We start from the raw sequence: 23,625 nt of genomic DNA, 5'->3' as shown, positions 1-23,625 counted from the left end.
GAACATCAGAAGACTGACGACTAAGGCATTTAGAATTTGTGTTTCTTTATCTCACAATCCTCCTCTTCCCTAGGAAGGTCACTAATGTCATCTGAGATACCCTAAGGTATCTGACACATGTACATTACGACAAAATACCTATGGGAGACAGTGCCCTACTAGACCAGAAGTGGATGGCCAGGTGTTCCCACTTTACAACCAAACTGAGCCTAAAGTCAACAAACACCATGAATTTTAGGGAGCTGATGGGCTGTCCAGAGATGGGTATCTGTTTCAGGGGGAGCTGAATGTCACCTGAAAGATGTTTGTTCCCTTAGCCTGGGTGTGCACTCTCATAAAATATGAACTTGCATCAAACGTGTGTGAAGTCAGTGAGTGATTACTGAGGGAGGAATCAGACAGGAATACAAATAAACAATATGCTCCCCTAAGCCTTACTTCCTTAGGAGACTGGGCTATATACACCACTCAGAGTTTCCATAATCATTTTACCATTACTGTTTGTTCCCTGTCTTACTCTATTGATGGTGGAGGACAGAGACCTTTTAGGGCAGCCCCAATAACAGAAATTCAGTGGGTCTGCTGCAAGACTAAGTCTGGGTTTGAAGTGCACAAATGACCATCATTGCTGACAGCTGTGCTTCCCAGATTGCCACACAGTATTTGCTAGGAAAGAAATTAAGTCTGCATGGAATTATCTCTTTGAAGATGGCATTAGAAACAGTTCTGTTCTTTGAGATTCCACCTGGTGAGTTTTCTGCAAGAGCATAAATGTGTTGGTTTAGATTTATATGTCTGAAATCAGAAGTTAACTATTTCAAGTTTCTTAATTAATCATAAGGGACCACTGTAATGGCATCTTAGTTGTTGCTGGATAAAAGAATTATAAATGTGTTCCTTTAATAATAGAATTGCTGTTAGTGTACCGCAGGGAGGGAAAAAATAGCAGAAATACATCCATTAATCACACCGTGGTTGTTCAGAGAGAATTCCTCAGAGAAAAGAAATAGGAATACCACAGAACAACAGAAATTATAGATGTTTAAAGATGTTTGAGGAGAAGAATAAGTGGCATTTTTTTGAATTACATGGATAGTATCCTAGGATTAATACTACTTTAGGATACTCTAGGGTAAGTAGTATTCTCACAAATGTCTGAAAAATTTAGACTTAAATGGTTGTGTCAATATACATTGATACATGTACAGCGTATGTATCCATGTACATAAACTGTGGTAGAAAGATGTTAACATTTTTTTTTATCCTACAGATATGACATTTTTAACCATTGATACTCTGGGAGGAAAATTGCCTCAAGACTGTCAAAGTACTTTTGGCTAATAATAATAACAACAACTACAGTAACAGCAAAAATAGCAATAATAATGCCATAACACAGCGCTTACAAGGTTCACTGTAACATTCAATCTCAAGTGTTAATTTCTTTCTTACTAACCTAGACATTTTGTTTCATAGCTTTTATTCATGCTTTGCTTTTCAAGTGAACATTTACTTTCTGAGAGTGTAATGTTCAGCCTAATGGGGCTGAGAAATTTGTTGAAATACACAGTAAAGGAAGGCAGGGTTAATATGGCTTTTTAATATGGCAGGGTTAATAATGCTTTTGATGCAACAACTTTTAATCTGAAAATATTAGTAAAGACTCATACTTTTGGCTTTTAAAAAAAAAAACATATTTCAGGGGGTTTGTAGGCTTTTCTTATTTGGTTGGTTTTGGGGGGTTTTTTGGGTGTGTTTTTATTTATTTTTGTTTTGTTTTGCTGTTGGTTGGTTGGTTTGGGATTTTTTGTCTGTGTATTTTGGTTTTTTTTACCAGAGTCTGAGTCATAATGAGGATATTTTGCAGTAACTTACTGCTGTGGATAAATGTATCAAGCACATTAAACAAGTGTTGCTACTGTTCATTTCAAGCCAGCTCACAATCTGTATACTCATTCAACTTTTTTCTCTAAACAGTATACATCATTCTGAGCAGTTTCTATAAACAGACCGAGGTCTCCTTGCTATAGCAACACACCTCCAACAAGTGAATTTTCTGGCTGATTAAACAGAGGAACAATAACACTTTTTAGATCTAGCATACTTGTGTCAATAAATATCTGCTTGTGCTAACCCCACAGTAAGGTCCTCATCCATTCTTAGGGTGCAGTGGATGCACCAAAAACAGGAGGAAAGGGAGAATGATCACGACTGTATGTAAACAGGAGCCTCTCCCAGTACAGACAAAAAGAAGGAAAAAAACCCCAAACCCACCAAAAAGTAGTGGAGAAAACTCTCACATTTAATCTGAGGTATCTTCAATTTGAATATCTACCTCTAGATAGGTGGGCTAACTCTGACATAAACTTAGGGAGTAGTCCAGATGGATGCTACTCTGTTTCTCTCCATTTAGTAGAAAAAGACACTATATAATCAGATTGAAACTATGCATTTACAGCATAAAATTAGGCAATATGAATCTCATGGTTTCTGTGGGTGTGTCTATATTTTCCCTTCTAATTCTGCTTTCTTCCTTTTCACTCTCTTACTGCTATTTGACCTGACATACTGGCAAACTCTTGGACTCAGTAGTATATTTCTGTAAAGGCCAAAAACTATAATTGTCACCTATAGGTGCCCTAGGTGATCCAACTTTGTTTAGTGCAAAGGACAAAGTAATTTCTGCTCAGAGCTGGTTAGAATATTTTTCACCATTGCTTGAGTGCTTTTAAAATGAATACTGTTATTTTCCCCAAAATTGACTATTTTCAATAAGAAAAGCACTTGCTTAGACAAATGCTGTCATGAAAAACAATTTAAAATAATTATTTTTCAGCTTGACAGATTGACTTGAAATTTCATTTAGAAATTCAAATGATGTTTTAAAGGTTTGCAATGCCAGTATGTGTTCTTTCAGATCAATGCCATCTCTGTGTCTGGCCTCTGTATTTCAATTTCTTTCAATACCACATATGCTTTGTTTTGAATAAAACCAAACAAAGCAATAATTTGGCCTGTGATTAACTTAGAACAGTATTTTAAACTAGATAACTTAAAATGGATCATAATTATAATGGTACATCAGCTAGTTACATGTATGAGTTGGCCTTTTACTGGCATTGAATGCAACCCTTGCATCCCTACATGCAGGTGACCCTTAAGTGAGCAGAGCAAAGGATTTAAAGCTGTGCATGCAAATGCTTGAACCACTGAAGTGTAAAGTGGATAAACTTGGCCTATATTTGTTGAAACAGTGTAAAATGAAACATAATTATGTGGAAATAATCTTCTCTTTTAAACAACAACCGCTACTTAAAAATGAATGACACTTCTTTCTATACAGTCTTTTGTTTCTTGCTCTGAGCAAAATTTAAAATGGCCTTCACTTAAAACTAGTGTAGGGTAGAAGGAAGGAATAAATTCTGCAGCTGAAGGTGGACAAGAGGTAGCATTTCTTTGGCACCAAAAGTAAGTAATTTTTGTTTGGCAAAAAGGGATGCTTGCATTTGCACAGATATTTGCATTATAAGAAGCAGGCCTAGCAGAAATGAATGAACAGACAGCACGTAGGTGAAGTCTGAATGCAAATCAAATGGCTCTGAAATGTGGAAAACAATTGTCCTTAGATTGGGTTAGGGTTAGTCCCATATTGGATGCATTTAACTTTCTGGACTTAATGAGTCATATGGACCCAAATGAGAATGCCCATGTGCATGAAATTAAGATTTGAGTATATAAAAAGGATATCACTGCAGCAGCTCAGATCAGTCTAGTGTTTTAAACATCACCATTTTCTTTCAGAGAGACACCATTACCGCTTTAAAGTGTTGGCAAGCCTGAAGGTATTTAATTCTTAAGCAAATAAGATTTTAGTATCATCAGTTCTTGACAGAAATCCCTAATTAGTTTATCTTTTGCTTATAATGATATAGTATATCCTCTGTTTATAAAAGGGAACAGTATATATCAAGTGTGGATGAGTAACAGCACAAAGTTTTAAATATTTAATACGTATAAATTACTGTATAATTTCTATTCCAAAACTGATGTCATTCTAGAGCCTTGTCCAGGCCTGTTTGAGAATTTCCGTTTGGGGCTTTTCAAAGTATCTGAGAAAAACATTTCTATCTGAAAGTTCCTGGAAAAGGACATTATAGATTCCAGGGCCAATATCCATCTAGAGATTGTGGGAGATGCTCATAAATCAAAAGAAATGAACAGCTGAAATGTCCATTCAGCTCAGTTGATGGTAGGAGTACTCAGCACCTCTGAAAATTAGCTTGCTTACCAGGTGCCTAAATAAGGATGGATTGGTGCTTTGAAAAATGTGAGCTTAATGAGTCAGTTTTGTAAACATACAGCAACACTTGCTACAACATTTCCATCACACACTACAGCCATGGAGGAAATAGGAGCTCTGGAATGACTGCAGCTTATGCTTCTAGACTTGATCCCGACACATGCTGCATCTGGAGGCTGGCAGACTTGGATTCCTGGCTTTTCCAGAGCTTTTTTAAGCTCAGTGGTGCTCAACATGCTAAGAGCCGCCATTTTCAGAACTAGGAGCCAAATCTTATGGTGAACCCTTTTTTCCACATGGAAGGCTTTCCTTCTAGGAAGGTTTCAAACACAGCTATCAGCTCTGTTCTGCTCTTCCAGCAGTTTTGTACAGATTACAGTGGAACTGGTGAACTTCCTTTTCTCTTTGTTAACACAAGAAGTGAGGAGAATTTTACAAGACTCATCAGTGAGTGTTGCAATCCAGGCATACGCCACGGCAAATTGCAATCACTCTGAGAGCAAGTGATTTCTCTGGGGACTTCAAAACACATGGTGCACTGCGGTCTTTGGCACTTAAATCTTGACTTACTTCAATCAGTGGAAAATAAAGTCAGAAAAATTAAAATAAAACAAATTTAGATCAATGTAATCTCAGTGATGAAGGTATATGCTCAAACTTCAGGAAATTATTTTTTTCAGCCTTACATCAGCTCAGCTGTTTTGCATATGCTGGCCTTGGTTAATTCTGCTCTGTTAGTGTGTTTTTAATATTTGTTTCATATCTCTGAGATTTACAATTGATATGTATACTTTAATACTTTTGATAACATAATATTTATTCCTAAATCTCTGTGAAGGTGGCCATCCATCCAGTCTTGTGTGGGTAAAGCCAAGTTTATGTACATATAAGTACATGTGCATGAAAATATGCATTTTGTGTTGTGGCTATGGCTTCTCAGCAAGATCTGGAGGTAAAGAACCTATTTACCAGGATCAGGTTGTTCACATGACCCACAGAGCTGGGCAGGATGACAGCTATGAGAGAACTGTGGCTCTGCCCTCGACCAGCCTTGTAGGACTGAGGTTCCATTGAATGGCCAAGGCTGGCAGGCACCTCTGGAGAGGGTCTAGTCCAGCTTCTCCTCAGGGCCACAGCTACAGTGGCTGCTCAGAGCAACACCCAGCCTGGTTTTTGATACCTCCACTGACAGAGACACCACAGTCATCCAGGACAACCTGCTCCACTGAAGATACACTTTATTATGTTTAAATGGAATTTCCTTCAGTCTGCACCATTTTTGTGAAGCCCTATCACACTATTAGAAAGAACTAACTGCTACAGTAGTGACATGTCGTGAGATAGAACAAGATGTGGCTGGAGAAGGGGGACATGCAGAGGTGGGGCAGCACTTTTCCAGGACAAACACCCTTGCTCTAGTTCCTGGAGATGAGCATAACACTGTACAGTTATGCACGGGAATGACAAAGCCAGGAGGCGGGCATGGACTGTAGAGGGGGATAAAGACCACCTAAGCCCCCCAAAACCGTCTGACCAATTTCCAGAAAGATAATAAAGATCGGACTGCACTTGGTAACTAATTTACACGGAAAGTGAGAAGCCTGTCTTCAAGGTGGAGAAAACCTATCCATAAAAAGGTATCCTTCCTAAGCCTGGGCAGCGACCCCTAGGACCAGGAGCTGGATCAATGCTAGAACCAGGACGGGTGATCTCTTTTCCTCTCTCTCTTTCTCTCTGCCCGTCTTTAATTCATCTCTTCCTTTCTCTCTTCCCTTCTCTACCCCTATATCCAAAACCCACTGCCGTGGGCTTAAACTTACACAGTAGGTCAGGGACTAACCAAACAATTTCCACGCCAAGTGCGCGATTCACTAATATAACTTTCTGACTGTTTGCGGACCCTGTGACTTCTGTCGCTCCTTTGGACCACGAGCTTTTAGGAACCTCGGGGGCTCCCTTCCCCTTGCGGGTGGGACATCCCGCCCGCCCGAGTCGCGCGGGGCGGCGGAGAGCAGAAGCTCCGCACCCGAGGCTCACCACGGCCGCACCGCCCGCTCCCCGCGTGTGCCGGGAAGGGGAAGAGGCGGAGCGGCGGCGCAACCCGAGTCATGGCCGCGCCCCGCCGCCGCCCGGCCCCTTCCCTTCCCCGCCCGCCCCGCCCGCCATGTTGCGGCGGCGGCGGCGGGAACGGGAGCGGCGGGATCGCGGGGCGCTCGGAGCATGCGGGGCGCACGGAGCGAGCAGGGCGCGGCCCCCGCGCAGTGGGTGCTCATTGCCCCAGGTAACCCGGCGGGGCCGCTCCGCGCAGGGGCGGCCCTGCCGCAGCGCCCGGCTCTCCTGCCCCGCCGGCCGGCTCGGGCGGGAGGCGGGCGCTCGTCCCCGGGGCAGGCGCCGGGGCTGCTGCGGGCGGCCGGGCCCCGCCCGGGTGTGCAAGGCCGCTTTGGGACAGGCCTCTACACGAGGCCCCGCACGGTACCCGGCCTCCTCTCTCCAGGGACCCCGTTTCCCTCGCTGCATCAGTGCGTTTAATTTATGTCGGTCATTTGGGTTTGGCCAAGGGCTCTTGCCACCGATGTCCCTGATGGGGTCTGGCTGTCCCCTCGCCGGAGCTGGCGGCCCGCCTTGCCTCCATCCCCTCAGTCCCTTCCTGCAGATTTTGAAGGAAACGGTGTAGTGCCCTGAGCCACAGCTGTCAAACATACTTCAGTGCTAAGCCAGAGTTAGATCTCCTCACTCGCTGATTGTGGAGCAGCAGAGCTCCCCACGGCAGCTCTGCAGGTGCAATACCCGCTGTGTTGCGGAGGCTCACTCTATCCCATGCCGCGCTGCATCAGTGGGAGGATGCCTTTGCTCCTTACACGTATTTCTGCCCAGTATGAGGTTTAAACAAACAGATCACAAAATGTTTTGCTGTTAAAGAGGATGAGTGAAACTGGATGTGTTCAAATGCCAAGACATTAAGAGGAAGGAGACGTAACTGTCTTTTTCTAGTTTAGTGTTTAAGGAAGTGCGACTTCCATGTTTATCTGTGGGCCAGCCTTGTACTATGGCTATTTCCTAACTCGCCCATAACTGGAGAGTGTTAATAACCAAGCCTGATAAAAAGGATGAGTTCTATGGAAATCATCCCTTTCTGAGCTTTGCCTGTGATGATGTGAGAAATGCTGTAAATGGCACCACTGAAGGAAAGGTATAGCAAGAGCTTCATTCAGCTGTTGAAATAAAGTTGAAAAAAAGGCAGGAGCTCAATCTTGTGACATGTGCCCATAGGAAACCAGGCTTCTCTAGTTACATGAGAAGCAGAACCAATTACTATGATTTCACTGATTCCTCTCTTCCTCTAGTTTTAACTTTTTGGTTCCACCCTTTGGTATCTGACATGTTTGATGACTAAGAAAGGAATTTATAAAGTGAGGAATTTCTTTTTTTAATATTGACTCTATGCAGACTAGGATTTAAAGCTGAATCTCGTATCAGATGACTGGCTATGCCAACAGATGTCCATACTGTGCAAATATTTACAAATACGCTTAGCTTATGCATGAGTAGTCAGTTCTGTGCAGTAAGTTAAATTCTTCAGTAAGTGTTTGCAGGATTGGAGCCAGAGCTTGTAACTTTCATGAAGCCAGACAGTTTGTATTACCAATTATGCCAGCACAGCTCTGACAAAATTTATATAGTACTCCAGACCTGTAAGAGAGTTTATTAAGCCTTAGTTGAACTTCAAAGCACATAGTGATTTTTAAAAAAAGTCTGTAGCTGATAAATTCAGGACTCCACAGCTGATGAGAGCCAGCCAAACGAAACATTTCATTATTTTAGTTTTGTTTTAGCATTATTTTCAGAAAAGCTTTTTTAAGTTAACATGTTACCACTTTTCACAATTTTGCATTTCATAACTGCTCTGTTGAATGAATCTCAGAATTTTTCATTGGCTGTTTAGCAGAATGTATAGTAGGAAGACCTGATTACTTTCAGGAATGAAGATGGTTGCAGTTGGATTTAGAACAAAAATGTCCTTTGATGGTAAAATTCTATTCATATGACAATCTCTATCTTCGTAATACCTGTATGGCATTATATTACATACATACGCAAAACCAACTGGTGCAGATAAGTACAGGATCTGTTTCTGGGTGTGAGTTTGGTGCCATTTGTTGCTGAGTCTACTAAAAAATGCTTGTCTGCTTTAATATGGAAGGTTATGAAATTACTACTGATTTCCTTGTTTAAGTACACATTTATATGCTGTTATATTGCATGGATAATGAATTGCTGCTCTGCCATTCAGAGCATGTGTGATGACTGACGAGACAAATTTCAGTTGTATTTTTGATATTGTAGTTTTTATATTGGTTTCAGTTTCTGGAAACAGCTCAGAAACAAGGAATCTCTTCTGTCAGGTAGAATTGTGCATGTTCTTAGTTGGAGTCAATATTCTGGCTAGAGCAATGCAGTCAGAGTGAGTTTTCTACCAATGCTGTGAGCTGTTTTTAGAGGGACAGACTATCACTTTCTGTAGCAAGTGATTAATTCTGTCAAATTTCCAGTGCTGTAGAAATTTGGTAATTAGTGGTCCCCTCTCATGTCTGCACATCACAGGGCAGAGCTAGAACCATATGCTCAGCAGTTACTTTGTATGGTTTGAAAAGGTGGGCAGGGCAAGCAGGGTTGACTGAGCCAGTCTTTGCCCTCGCCAACCCTTCTGCCACACCAGGACACTTGGGCTGTTTGGCATGGGGGAATCACACAAAAGGGAGTCCAAGTAGGAAGGGAAAAGGAGAGCCTCAGACATTTATGTCTGAGCTGACTGCTAAGCAACTTCTGGGTGAGATTGCAAATTTTACCTTTAGAGATGATAGCCTGCCCTTGGCCTGGTGAGAGGTGTTGTGATGGTGTTTCTTTGATACTTGCTCTTTTTTCCATGAAGGCAGGACAATTTGACATGCAAATACAATCATATTTTTGGTTTGTTTTTGTAAGTGTAATGATTCCTTGGTTAGGGATTGAACCACCAGGGGCCGGACAAAGAGGGAAGCCAGAAGTGGTGGGAGAGGAGTTAGGAAATGCTGCTCAGGCAGGGTGAGCAGAGGGTGGTAACCATGTTCATCACTCCAGAAAGGCTGGAAGCTGCTGATGTACGTTGTGCAGCCTTATTGGGGATGTGTAGTGGAAGGTTGAGAAGTGGATGTGAGTGGCCAGGAGAGAAAACAGTGAACAAACAGGAAGAGGGTAGATGGAGGGATTGCTTGTTATGGAGGAGGGTGAAAGGACAGAAAACTTGGTCGTGTTGGTAGTGGTAGAGCTGTGCATGCTGGCCTTGAAACAGAGTCAGCTCTTAGGGCCGTTTCTGCAGTTGCAGATTGACTGTGCAGTGGATATTCAGGCTCCAGATTTAGCCTGGGGCAGGCTCGGCTCAGCACTAGCAGTTTATTAGTTCAAGTGCTGTGCCATGTTAACACATCTCTGCTGTTTCCAGAACCAGCTTTGCAGTGCAGCTGCTTTCAGACAGTGTCTGAACTAATAAGTCCTGATGGACCAAGCTGGCTCTGTGTAGACCCACTTGGGTGTTTCTGTGCTGTGCTCCATGTTCCAGGGGATTTTATTAGCTTGGCTGGAAATCTGGATCTGAGCTTGCTTTGTGCCGAGTAGTTGACGTCGCTGGTTAAGAAGACCTCCCGAATCTGGAGTTCTGGAGGAACGGTGGTGCAGAGACACCAAAGTGCTAGCGAGTCCTGGAGGACCACACGGGCTTCAATGGTGGATGGCTGAGTTTCCAGATAGTGCTATCCTGCATTTCGAGTGGGAGTTGGGTGATCAAGGCTGTTACATTACCCTCATATCCAAATTGTTTTTCCGTGAGAATGTAGAAATGGCTGGACTGGCTTTCTGTTGTTGGTCTAGCTACTGATCTGGTACAAGAGAAAAGTAGTCGCTCCTGGGGATTAACCTTGGGTCTCTCACGGCTACAAAGTTGCTAATGATGTGCTTTAATAGAGCAGAATCTGTCTGTATTTACTGAGTATCCGTGTACTTAAAAACAAATACTGCTACTTTTTAACAGGAATGTAGGAAATTTCTACCTGCCTTTTCAGCTGGGCCCGTGAAGCTACCGTTTTTTATGTGTTCTCTGAAAATGACAAGAGCTAGAAGTTATTTCCTAGACTGAGAAATACTGCTGAGACCCAGCAGTATTTTAGGGCTATCTAAAGATTTTTAATTTTAGAGCTATCTAAATCGAAAGGCAGAGCTTTGGAAAACTCTGAAATACTGCGGTAAAGTCACTGTGTCTGACATAGATGTGATCTGAGCTCTGGATAACAAATAAACATTCTTATGCAATGGCTTCAAACCAGTCTTACCAACATCACACTAGCTGCTTAACAGGATTGGTGTGAAGGACAGTCTCTTTTTCAGTATTCCTCAGGGATAGGTGTTATGTCAGAACTGAAACTATTTATATCCTTCACTGGTTTTAGCAAAGAGGTCAGGAATTGAAGGCAGTTTTCTAACTATGATGTTCCACTCCACACCTAAAATTAAGACTGATGCGTTTAATATGTTCTGTCTTTGTCTGTATTAAGAAAATAAGTAGGGGTTAGCTACATGCTGAAAATTATTCTCAGCCTTTATTTTTCTGAGCTAGACAAGTTTAGCTGGGCACATTTTTTCAGTCTGCTGTTTTCTTAAACAGTAAATTGATTAGCTCTTACATTGTTTTATGGGAACTGCCATATGAATAGAACTGGAAGGGTTGCAATGGGGGAGGGAAATTTAACAATCCTATTATTTTTAGGAATTACTTATTCAAAAATAAAAGGAGCAGTTTCAAATTATACTTGGCAAAAAGTTTGAGCAAATCTCATATATGCCAAAAGTCAAATGGAGGCAGAAATAAATGGACTGTGATGCCAAACCATGGGGCATCAGCACACATTAAATTAATTCTCCATCCTTTCAGTTGAGACTAAGGAACTTCTGTCTCCATGCAGTAACCGAGGAAGTATTTGACTTGAAAATTTTGGGTCATAGTGAGAGAAGGTGTCATAGCAAAAGAAGTTGTGGAATACTTAATTTGTGAAAGTGGTTTGCTTTAAAAACAGAAGTAAACAGTTTTGCATTAACTTTTTTTCCATCCTTGCACTTCGATACATGCTTTCATTTACTGTTTTTAAAAAAACCAGTTTATCTGCTATGAAATACATCACACTGCTGGGCTGATAGGGTGCTTGACTAAAAAATTGTAATGAGTGTCAAAATTGAGCAGAATAATTGAACATTAATACTTTCCCAGAATAATCTAAGTAAAGAACTTGGAAATAATGTTTGCAATAAACAAATATGTATTTTTTTTAACAGCTGAGTCAAAACATCAGAAAACCTATATGAAATAATAGTACATGTTTATATACCTTTTAAATAAGGTGGATGTGAATATGCTTATTTTAGAAGTTAGCACTCTGTGGGCATATTTTACTAAACCTCCCCCTAAACTGGCATTTGCATCTCCTGAACAAAGCCCTTTGCCTGCAGGTAATTTGCACTCTTTCTTACATGTCATCTCCTGAAAGGCATACTGAGCTCTGCTGTGAATAAAGCAGATATAACTGGCAAGCTAAGGAGCCAGAAGGAAGCATAGCAAATAAAATAACTGAAAAGACATGTTTTAATGTGTAACACCATCTCCCACTTCTGCTTTCTGCCATCTGGCTTGGAAGAGACCAACGTATGCCAACTTAGGCCTCTCTGCATATGGGAATAGGGCTGATTCAGCCAGTAATACAGCTGCACCAGTGCTGACCCTATAAATATTGAGAAGGGAAGTCTGTAGTTTTTATCCTTTCAAGTGATAACCAGTTCTTGAACTTCTCAAGACTGACCTCCCCTTTATTCAGCTGAAACTCTGCATGTTCTGCCAGGCATCTTGACTTCAGTAATGGATGAATTAGTACTGTCCATTGCTACTAGTGAGTCCATGAACATGGGGGTTTTTTGGCTAAGAAGTGAATTATGCCAGTATAAAGGGAAGCCAAAAGATGCTCTCAGGCTTAAGACTTAAAATTTAGCTGTATGCCTAGCTATGTCCTGGAGCAAAAGACCATTCAAACTGTCAAGTAGCATTTCTTTCTGAACTTGTGGACAGGATTGAAACCAGTGCCTTTTTTCGATGCTGTGTTTTATTGTGGAATGTTCTAAATTATGTCACATTGAACATTGTTTCCTTAGGGCACCAAATAAATGTCATGATTACCAAACTGGTTATCATTCTGTGTTTTACAATGGGCACGGCAAAAGTCCCCTCACTGAAGTGAGTACTATGTACAGTCATAGAAGGAGTAAGGTGGTGAGGTAACATCAAGTTTACGTAACTGAGTAACAATTAAGATTATTTCCAAAAATCAAGTGTGGGCAAGTACAAACCCATACCCTCTATGTAAGCACCTGCAAAATATTGGCTGTTTGCAGAGGTGAATCAAGCTGTGTTCTGTTCAATGCTCCCCTGAGTATTGTGAGCCAAGGAAGAAGCAATGTAGACCTGTGGCTCATCTCCTGCTTCCTCAACTCTGTCAATTCACACATGATCTGGTTTTATAATTTGTGTGCATTTGTGTGCAAAGACACCTGTGTCACATGTGGAGTAGGGAATATTCTATGCCATCTGCTCCTGCCATGGGTTCTGTCTCTTGTTCCAGTGAGCTTACTGATAGAATTGAAAGTTATTTACTTCTTCATTCTGGTTGGTTACTTCTCAGCTGGATGAGTGAACCAACTTGACTTGCTGTAGAGCCATGAACTTGCTAGTTTTGGTGGTACAAAACAAGAAGGGAGCAGAGTTGGGGACCCCAGGACTGCACTTTTCTGTGGGCTATGAACTTTCGTCATTTGAAGCCATTTATGATACAGACTGTATTCTCAGTCTGTGCATACCAGAATTCATTTATTATACTTGCAGTTAATTACCTTGTAACTTAGAAAAATTATAAAAAATCTGGGTGATACAAAGTACTGGATTTATTAATTATTTTTCACTAGGCTTTTTTCAGGGCATGCTGCACAACAGAGGACACAGACAGTGAATTAAAGCCATTTTCTTGAGGATTGAGATTCTAAAAATAACACAAATAAAATGTTTAATAGATCTAACCTATCTGTACCCTTAGGCTACACAGTTTAAAGTCTTCCATAAAATGTCTGTTTAATGGGCTCCATCATAATGTCTCCATCTGACACACCTTTCATGCACAGTTAGAAACTAAGAAGGGAATGGAAAAGACTTGTGTAGGTGACGTATGGTTTAATATCTGTTTTTAAATGAAATCTTAACTTTATGTTTCCAGACTTCAATAGTCCTTTTTCTTTGCAGGGTGGTGGTGGTGGTTGGGAAATTTGTGCTCTCAGAGGGTTTTTTCCTCTTACACATTTGACATATATTTACAGCCTTTTTGCTTGCTTGGCTGGCAGCTTTTTGCATGGGAACTCCATAGAACTTGATATTAGTCTGTTATATATAGTATTCTATAAGCATTTTTTTTAAAAGGAGAATAGACTTTGCATCATCCATAACAGTTTCATAGCTCTTAGTGGGAGTTTTTATGTTGTTTTTCAATTTATTTATGTTGCTGTACCAGGTAACACTTTTTTCTGGTTTTAACAGGCAGATTCATTACTGCCTCATATCTATCCATTGTGGAAGAAATTATTGCCAGAAATCCTTTGAAAGCTGGTTAATTTTCACTTTGTTTTGTTTATGTATTTGGTAGAATTTGCCTGGTTGTATGTCTGACCTCCATGAAACACAATAATCTTTTCTCCTTTTCTTCAGCTGCCTCCTGGAAGTGTCTGCCTTCTGTCTTCCCAGGCAGTTTAAAGAGTGACTTGCTGGCTGAGATGCCTCCTTGAGACAGGATTAATAGAGCCCCTCTGTACCCTTCTGTCAGGTGTTTTATATCATTGTAGTGTGTGTTTTCCTAGGAGAAAATCATGCTGTAATGACACATGTTGGTAAGCTGACCTGACTGTGGGCCATCGCTGGTAGAGGGTGTACTGTTCAAAAAGCTCTCACCTCTCTCCCCCCAAGTATTCTTGTAGATGACCAAGTTTGTCAGGGCTGAGCTATGGGAACTGTTATAATAAGCATAGCAGCAATCATCTGATGTTTTCCTTTAGAATTTAACAAAACAGCTCTTCCTGTAATGTTACGTTTTACTGTTTATTTTCTGTAGGGGATGTTTTCTTATCTGGATGTGAACCTTAATATTGAAAAAAAGTTCCTAACCTAGTTTAACTCTCAGTCTTGCTAGAAAATGGCTACAGTACTGCTTTATTAAGAAGTCTGTGTTTACTTAGCTATAAGAGATCCTTGCTGAAGTAGAAGGACTGATAAATGTAATGGCATTAAAGAAATCCAGTTACCTTTCCTGGCTACAGTCCAGAACACAAATAAGTTAGGTTTGGACACCTAACATCAAAAATCCCTTGCTCAGCATTTTCCTAGTCATGAGGTATTTAAACTCAGATAAATAGGGCCTTCTTTGCCCTTAAGGCCATATTAATACTGCATCCAGTTTTCCAAGCAGGCATTCTCCCAATTGCCTCTTTTTTTTGTCTGCCAACTTGACATATAGTAAGCCAATCTATAACAAAAATATACTTCAGATGCCCCTGGAAGTGGAGTGGAATACTGCCTACATTTTGAGGAAACTGAATGTTAAAGAAACTCAAAGAACCACTTTTGCTGTTGCCTGGTCCTTCCCTTCTCCTCGTGCATGTGTGTGTCCCTTCAGGCAAACCATTTTCTGTGGCAGCTCTGTGGAGAGTGTGAGGTACACTCTGATCCCATCACCATGAGATACTGGCACAGAAGGCTGCAGCTCAGGCTGTTTGTTGGGGTTTGATCCCTGCTGCCTCTGTGCCGTGCTGAGCCCCTTGGAGCCTGAGGAGCACCAAAGAACCCCGTGGGCAGGGCTGTGCTGCTCTTCACCACCTGGGGAAGAGCTCCTGGCAGGGCCAGAGCCTGGGATAGCATGGGACAGGCCTGGATGAAGGAAGGTGGTTATCTGGTTGGGAAGGTAGAGGATTGATGAGGAAGAGAAGGGACACTGTATTCCTTGGGTTTGTTACACTTAGTGCTCCCTACCTGTAGGTGTCCCCCAGGCTTAGCAGAGATGGATAAATTCAGTGTGTTACTAGCAGGTTAGGGAGAGAACATCTCAACCCAGTAAAGATGCAAATGTCATTAAAACCAGCAAAAAATTAGGAGGGATTGTTGACTTAATTGCTGACAAGATGCATTTTGGGCTCAGCTGGACTCATTCCCGGTGCTCATCAATCTATGCATGAAGAAAGCAGAGCAAGCGAGTGCTAAAAGTTCCTTCGGGGTTTTTTTGTTTTGCTTTTTGTTTTAAATTTTGAAACTCACATTTACTGTGTATGTTTTAATATGTTCATGTGAAACACATCAAAGTAAACATGTGCAGTGTGTTTCTTTCACTATCATTAATCACTTCAGTGTTTTAAAAAGTAAAAAAAATACACTAATGTTAAACTGTGGTCAAGAATTGAAATATACACAGCTCTAGAAATTGGAAAGTCGCCTTTGCCAGGGCAAATGTAGCTTGACAACCATGTGTTTATGTATCAGCATATGAAGCAAGTCTGCTTAGCAAATACGGATTTTTTCCATTAAAAGCCCTCAACTTATATTGAAACTTTTTGAAGCACTTTTCCAAGCCACCTGAAGAAGACTCAGTTGAGTATTGAAGAGAAGAAAATTACTTTAAATTGTCTGAACAGCTCTGAGAATTATTACTCTCCAACACTACTATCACTAAACACTGTTGGTTTTTGTGTCCCGCTTATGTCTTTATCTGGGCAACTTCTGTAGGTGGCACAACTGAATAACAAGGGGTGGATATGAAGGTTGAGAGCTGTTTCGGCCTTTTTTTTTTTTGCCCATGAGGTGTTAGTGAAGAGCCAAGTGTGAGAAGTCCAGTTGTCCTTTTCAGATGTGGCTGGGGCTTTCAGCCAGGGTGGAAGACAACTACTTTCAGTTGTTCCTACTTCCCTGTTTGCCAAAGAATTGTGCCAGCTCCCTCTTCCCAAACCTGCTGGATGTTACTGGAAGGGGAAGGACAATGTGGCACTTCTGTTCCTTTGAATAATCATGGAGTCTCCCTCTACTGCTCCTCTCTGCTTTCCTCAGCAGCAGTGTAACACAAACATCAGCCTGAGCTCTGTCAGTCCATTCTCTGGGGTCTGGATACTCATTATATATGTGAAATGTTTTAGTAATTTTCCTTGCTCTGATGAATGCCTGTATGAAAGGAATTGAGGCAGAACTGGCAGTGTGCAGGCTAAGAAATATGATTCTGTCATGGTGCTCCTTACTGAGATGTGGGAAGTTGTTTTCATAAATATAAGTTAGACTTTCCCTACAAAGAGAGCTTGGCTAGAATATAATTAACTGGGGATACTTATAGATGTGGTTTTTTGTACTTGAGTCAGTGTCCTTGTGGTAGCTGTTTCCCTCTTTTTTCAGTTTCACAGAAAAAATTATACCTCTGTGGCTCTGCTTTTTATCTTCCGTTTGTTCAAAGATACAGGAAGGAAAATATCTGTAAGGGGCTTCAGCCAGAGGTGCTGCATTCTCTCACCTTCTTTTTCTTGTGGGGGGAATTAAATGCAATCTTTATATTTCAAGTTTATACATATAAGATAAATAAGTGTGCATGTTTTTCACAGACATAGCAACTAGAATAGGCTAATTCCTGTGTAATCTGACTTCGTGAAAGTTTTAAAGAATAGTTTCTCCCCATGTGTATTTTACCTTTTGGACTTTCTTAATGTCCACGTTGTGCTTGGCCTGACTAACCAAAGCATTCTCATTGTCTTTGTGACTAATCAGGGCAGCATATCAGTTCATCTTACTTAACCAGGATGTCAAATTTAGGAGCTCTCTTGCCTGAAGGCTCTCTAGGGGGAAGTGGTTTTCAAAATCTAAATCATCCCCAGGTGCATATCTTTCCTGTGACAGATAGAGAGTGCCAGGAAGTCTGGAATCATAATTTAAGTGCCTTGATCAGGTAGGATGAATTTGGGCTGAGGCACACAATTTTTAGGCAGATGTGTGTGTGTGTTTTCAAAAAGTGTCAATCCAATTAATTCAGAATGTCTTGGTGAAGCAGATGTGAAATACTTCACAATTTACAAGTTCCTAACTTTTTCCTCTCCCCCTACAGAGGCTGCAATTGAACCCCCAAAGACACCTGACAGTGAACCCTTGTTTACAAAACTGCGCAACCCAAGCACAGGCAAGTTCTGGAACTGTGACATGAGCTTGTTAAAATTCTGGTTGATTTTCTCCACCACCAAACGATTCATGTTTCTCAAAGCTGAAATAATGATGATAGGTACAAGTCTTACGTGCCAAAGATACTGCTGGTTATGCCAGATGGTTAATGCTGTGCAAACATTTAGGATTTCTTTTATAATTTTAATTGGTTGAACTGTTTATTCATCAGAAATACTGGCAGAACAAAAAAGGGGTGTAATTTAAGTTCTGTTTTTAAGTGCATTAGTTTTGGGGAGCTTACAGTGTTGGGTGTTGAGTCCAAGCCTTTTTTTTTAAATCCGAATTTAGGCTTCTTAGCATTCATCTTATGCTATAAAATAGAGTTAGAAGAAGTGATTCAATTGCACTTACCAAGCTTTTTGGGTCTTTTCATTTTTAAATCTAATTTTCTTCTCATGGCCTGGGTCATGGTGTCTCTTTTCTCCTTAACAGAGGATGAGGCACTTTGAATTCAAAATATGTTAGAAGGACCAGCAAATGCAGGCAATTCAATGATATCACCATCCCACCATTACTTTCTTCTAGTCATATTGTTCTTTTTGTCAAGGATTTTTAATTATTCTATGATTAATTAATAATTAGAGTGTGTGATACTGCAACAGAAACTTGCAGCAAGCCTTTGTTAGGGTTAACAATCTGTTTGAAAAACGTTTTTCATGTTTGTTTTTTTTTTTCTTTGCCTGAGTTAGTTTCTTTTCCGTAGATTAAAGTTTTATGGTTTTGGTCTGAAATTGACTGCTTGTATTTATATGTATTTACATGTATGTGTGTAAATGAGTCTTCAGATGAATTTTATTGTCACAATATAGAAACCATATTTGTTCTTGAAAGAGGAAAATTGTCAAAAATAATAATACAGAATGTAAAATCACTTACTCCTCATGATGCGTGTTTCTTGACTGCTCAGATTTGCAATGGGAATATAAAGCCACATCTATATTCCACCTGTGTTATTATTTCCTGCTGTAGCATACTGCCTTTGTAGTTTGTTATGTTTTTAAAAGCATAGATGTTAATTTGTTTTTCTCTGTGTAAAAAGAGATCTGTTTACCTTGTAGAATCAGAGATCTTGGGGAAGTTTTCTGGGGAAAACCTAAAGTGCAATGATTGTCTGGGTGTGTTCCTTTAGAATTTACAGGACCTTATTTATAGGCCTGCATAGACTTTCAGTTATGTAGCCTGTTATAAATACAAAGTCTGAAAATGGAAGAACTGAGAACACACTATTAATGTATTTTCCTTACCTTTGTGTCTAACAGATGAATTGTTGATGCCAGATACTGTATAAGTAGGCACTGAAGGACTCAGCACACTGTAGAATCGATGCTAACCACTTTATTAAATAAAAGCATGCTTCGTCCTTTGTATAGACAGGTAAAAGAACAAGATTTCTATCCCTTAGAAACACTATAAAGTAGGATCAGACTGCAGTTCAGAAGTACCACAAGAACCATTAGTGAAGTTGTGAGCAAAGCTGTTGGGGTTCTCTCTCCATCCCCTGCAGTTCCTGTCTTACAGTACTGCAGGGAACCCATGGTGACTGTCCTTTTAGCATAATGACATAAATTAAGGAGCTGTACTTAGGTAATAAAAAGGGTTCTTTTCCCAAGATTCCATAGTTCACCACTGGATTTGGCTAGCACACTCCCTGGTAGGAGTCTTAAGTTGTTCAGTCAGCACTTCTGTGAGTAGTTTGATATGGGGCTGATCAAACTGTGGTGTAGACCCTTGTTGAGGGTGCATATGGTAATGACTGAAACTTCTGCTCCCCCCTTATGACTACTCATTGCTCCTCTCCTCCCCTACCCAAAAGAAAAATTATCAGAGTACTGAAATGATATCCTTAAGTGAGGTTAAACATCTGGTCAGCCTTTTGGATAAAGGGGAAAAAAATGCATTGCCAGTCATTTTTGGGAATTCATGTGTCTGCCCATTTTTGCTGACCTCCCTCCGCACCTGGGGGTGTCTGCAGACTGAGAAGAGCAGTGCTGATGTCAGCTTTCAGGGCTTACACTGAGCCTTCTCTGAGCCAGCCCACCATCTGCAAGTCACTGCAGCTTTGCAATTTATGTGCTCTGAGCAGGACAGCCCTGCTGTAGTTGCTCTTGTTTCCTGAAGATGGATTGATAAGCAAGATAGAAGCAGTCCAGCCAACTGAAATGTGGTCAGATTCAGCTGACCACATTTCAGGGGCCCCTTCTGTAGTTGTGGCAACTTCCCATTTCTGATTTGGAAAATGCCAGTCCTGTTTGCAATGTGTTTGTCACCCTTCCATTGTATCCCAAAACTAATGTCAAATGGTAGAGCTGTGATGACCTAAAATAAAGCTATCCTTTTCCTTTCCCAACTACTAAGGTTCTGATGGGCACTTCAAACCAACTTCTTCTAGCTTCCTTGTTTACTTTATATGTCTACCCATACAGAGTCGTCACAATCCATTTTGGTGCACAAAATAAAAAGAATATTCAGATTGTCCATGAAAGGTTTGAGACTTTTGTTCCCCTAACCCAGAGTCTGGTATCCTCAAGACAAACATGATGGAAGGAGAGGGAATTCTCTTGTTTTCCACCTTCCCTCTTCACTGCAGAAAAAAGCTGATTTCTTGAGTGATTTTGATTTGGGTTTGGATCAAAGGCTTTGTGTTGTAAGATGAACTATTCACACATCTTATTTATTGATTCAAATTCAGTTTCGTTTATGGAGCTGGTAAATGAACATCTGTATATAATAGCGTTTTTTGTCTGAGCTCTCTTTGTAGTGAGTTTATGTAGACTGTGTGTATGTTTGTGTGTCTGTATGTATATAGGGCACATTCTTCAAACATATTGGGTATTCTTTTGATTTTTCTGAAAGCTTACAAACACAAACCAGATTTCTTTTCAACAGGGGAAGCAACCCTTTACTTATTCAATAGTGGTGCACAGCAGCTGTTTGAAGTAAAAGCTTTTCACGAGGAACGTCGTTCCTGGTTTATAGGTCAGACTGTTCAACAGGGTGAGTTGGATAATGTGTTTTTCCCCCATCTTTAACTAATGTTTGTACACAGACCGTCCCTCTTTCTTCTAGTAAATTTACAGGTGTTTTTCCTTGTTTGAGACATGCTGCATCATATCCCCACCTTCTGATAGACTCATTTGCCATAAGGATTTAACCAGGGCTGGGGGCTTTGTCATTTCTCTTTAAAAGGTTGCCTTTGGCAGCCTCAATTAGACTGATGTTCATTTGTCATTTTTTGAAGGGGGAAGGAGGGGTAAGTAATTCAATTGTGTTTAAACTGAAGTGCCATAAAATAGTTAGCTTTCCTTGTCAATCTCACCAGCAAGTCCTCTTTGTAAGTTTATATGTATTTTCCACTGGGAAAGAAAAGAACGGGCTGGAAGGCCTTAGCTAGCCAAGCAAAGTAGTGTGTTAGAGCTCCAAGCACTGGAATGTATGGTCTTGTGTTCTTTAAATTGCCTCTGTAGTCCCCAGCCTAAGTGCTGAGTTCTCAGGAGAGGTCTGAAGCTGCTATTTCACTGTTTTCTCTAAGGGAGCTGGTCTGTAATATCCTGGACATTCTCTGATCCTGTTCACCTTTGTGAAAATGAGGAGGAAGCTTGTGTAACTTGCTTGGGATGGCTTTCACAATCCATTTTCAGTAAGGATGTTATTGTAGCAGTGTTTCTCTGCCAGCATGTCCACAGACCAGCATGTTCATAAGTATTAATTCAGAAGATTAAGGTATATTTGTTTTATTCCTTTTCATTAGAGAAAAGTCCATTTATAGTAATAAATAAAAGCAACCCTTCCAGACATATGCCTTCTTTAACATAATATCCCAAAGTGTGTGCTAACTTTTAAACATCCTCTGCAGGCACATAAAGCAGTGCAAGCAGTATGTCTCTGAGCTTTTCCTTGCTCTGTCTTGGGGGTGAGCCAACAGACTGGGTCTGCTCCCTGCTCCCAATTATGTCCACATTGTATTCTCTCTCTCCCTTTCTAACCTTTATTTTGGCCCTTGGGAAACAGTTGCCTTAAGAAATCATGCCCTCAGTTTTCTTTTAAAAATACAGTGGAAAAATTGTTCGTGCATGTTAGGGCTGCTGTATCTCTGAAAGGGTCAGGAGAAGAACAATAAAAACAATTCTGTGTGTTTGCAGTTAAAACAAATTATCTGGTTATCTGCAGATAAGGGCAGAGGTCTTTATACACTTCTAGTGAGTCTGAGTCTTTAGAACAAACAAAAGTAACTCCTCCTGGAGGTTGGGTGGAAAGCATTTAAATGGAAGCTTTTAGAAAGTGGCTAGTGGGTCTTTTTCCTTCCAATTTCAATATCAAAGCTTTTGTGTTTGTATGTAGCCCTGATGCTTGCCTTGCCTCACACTGAGCATCATTTTGATAATACACATGGTAGATTGGATATCAGCTTTACCCAAAACACATTCTTCCCACATGATCTTTTGTTAGTTTTAGGGCCATCATAATAGGATTTCCTTTTATTTAATTATCTTAATAATGTGATTTAAAACAAAAATAATTACATTTATTTGCTTTTGGTTTGCTAATTACTGTCAAATTGTCATCAATTATTTGGTCTTGTTAGTGAATTTCCTTGATGTTACATTGTTTCCAATTATCTGCAGTTGTACAAAAGGCCTGACTAAGCCATTGTCCTGCAATGAACTCCAGATGGGCAGAGGTGTCAGTTTCAATGGGAGACCAAGTTCTTCCTTTGTGTGTAACCTTGAATGCAGCACTCTGAGCCATGTATTCTGATCTAAGTTTATTTTGTTCCATTAGGAGACTGCATGAGATATTCCCTTTGCAGATTAAGGCAGCTCTCCCTTAACTAGCCCTTGAAATTCTTTCTTGTCCTGCCTGTCTCTTCTGCCAGTGTTACCTTGCCCAGTGTTAGAGGTGGAATATTGCTGAATATCTCTGGTGTACCAATCCAATTTCTGTTGCCCCCAAATCTGCCAATAGAGGGCAGCTTCAATGTTGCTTGTTTTAATACAGTCCAGAAAAAAAGGCAAAACTCAGACTATACAAAGCAGAAGTCCTGAAGTGGAGTATGTGCTTTGGTTTGGTAGGCTAGAGAACTGAATTATCTCTGTATTTTTAATATGAATTTACAAATACTATTTTTCTGTTTTATTCAAATATTGGGATACTTACTAAAAAAAATTCTATTCACACTCCTAAAAAACATCCTAAAGCCCCAAAAAGTCAATATATTGTGGAAGCTTACTTTTCCTTATCTGTCACCTAGATGGGCGGCTGCTGTTTGTTACACCAATGGACCCCTTGTTTCTGATACTTTACTACCTCATAAAGGCAGACAAAGAGGTAAGCCTGCTTTATTTTTTCTTCTGGAATTCTCAGGAGAAAACATTATTTCTGACTTCAGTTCTGCAGAAGTTATGTTAATTTTACAAAGAGTGGCTTCCATAATAGAGGAAATTTAATTTGCTTTTAAAGCAGTATTATCTTAATACCTAGAAGTACTTTTGTTTCCATCAAGTTTTTTGGTTGGTGAATTATGCTACAAGAGTCAGCTTTCAATCTCAACAAGCACTAATCATCTTCTTTTTTTTAGAGAAGAGAATCTCTTTTGTCTTTTTGTGAGAGCCTGTCCCAGAACTATTGAATTTAAAATGCTGACATGTCATCAGATCAAAACAAACCTAGTGCCCTTTCTGAGGCATCAGTAACATGGTTATTTTGGGAAAGAAGGGGGAAAAAAAGAAATATTTGGATGCTATGGAGGAGGAAGGAGGAACCTTTTTGTGGCAGTTTTAACTTGAAAGGAAACAACAACATTTGTAGAGATGCCATATCATAGAACAGCAATGGGATGATTGAGTATCCAAAAGTTGGATAGTTAAAAAAATGGGTTCATTGATTTATAGTTGGTGTAAACCTCACTTAAATTTATGAAATGTATCGAAAGTTGTAGGCAAATTTTCTGATATTTTTTAATAAGGAGCCTGTGAAC

The 23,625-nt window shown here is 40.4% G+C and overlaps 1 protein-coding gene across 3 annotated transcripts in view; it reads left to right on the top strand.

Moving 5' to 3' along the window:
* The first annotated feature begins 6,486 nt into the window (after positions 1-6,486).
* RNASEH2B (ribonuclease H2 subunit B) overlaps positions 6,487-23,625 on the top strand; it is a 37,440-nt gene continuing 20,301 nt past the window's right edge. For all 3 annotated transcript variants that reach the window (XM_058825473.1, XM_058825472.1, XM_058825474.1), the window contains exons 1-4: positions 6,487-6,581; positions 17,539-17,610; positions 20,538-20,645; positions 22,900-22,976. In XM_058825473.1, coding sequence (XP_058681456.1) covers positions 6,521-6,581; positions 17,539-17,610; positions 20,538-20,645; positions 22,900-22,976 — 318 coding nt within the window. In that variant the 5' untranslated portion in view covers positions 6,487-6,520. The remainder of the gene's footprint in view (positions 6,582-17,538; positions 17,611-20,537; positions 20,646-22,899; positions 22,977-23,625) is intronic.

The sequence above is a fragment of the Ammospiza caudacuta genome, chromosome 2 (genome assembly GCF_027887145.1).
Source record: "Ammospiza caudacuta isolate bAmmCau1 chromosome 2, bAmmCau1.pri, whole genome shotgun sequence".
Lineage (NCBI taxonomy): Eukaryota > Metazoa > Chordata > Aves > Passeriformes > Passerellidae > Ammospiza > Ammospiza caudacuta.
This window is presented reverse-complemented; position numbering and strand designations above follow the sequence as displayed.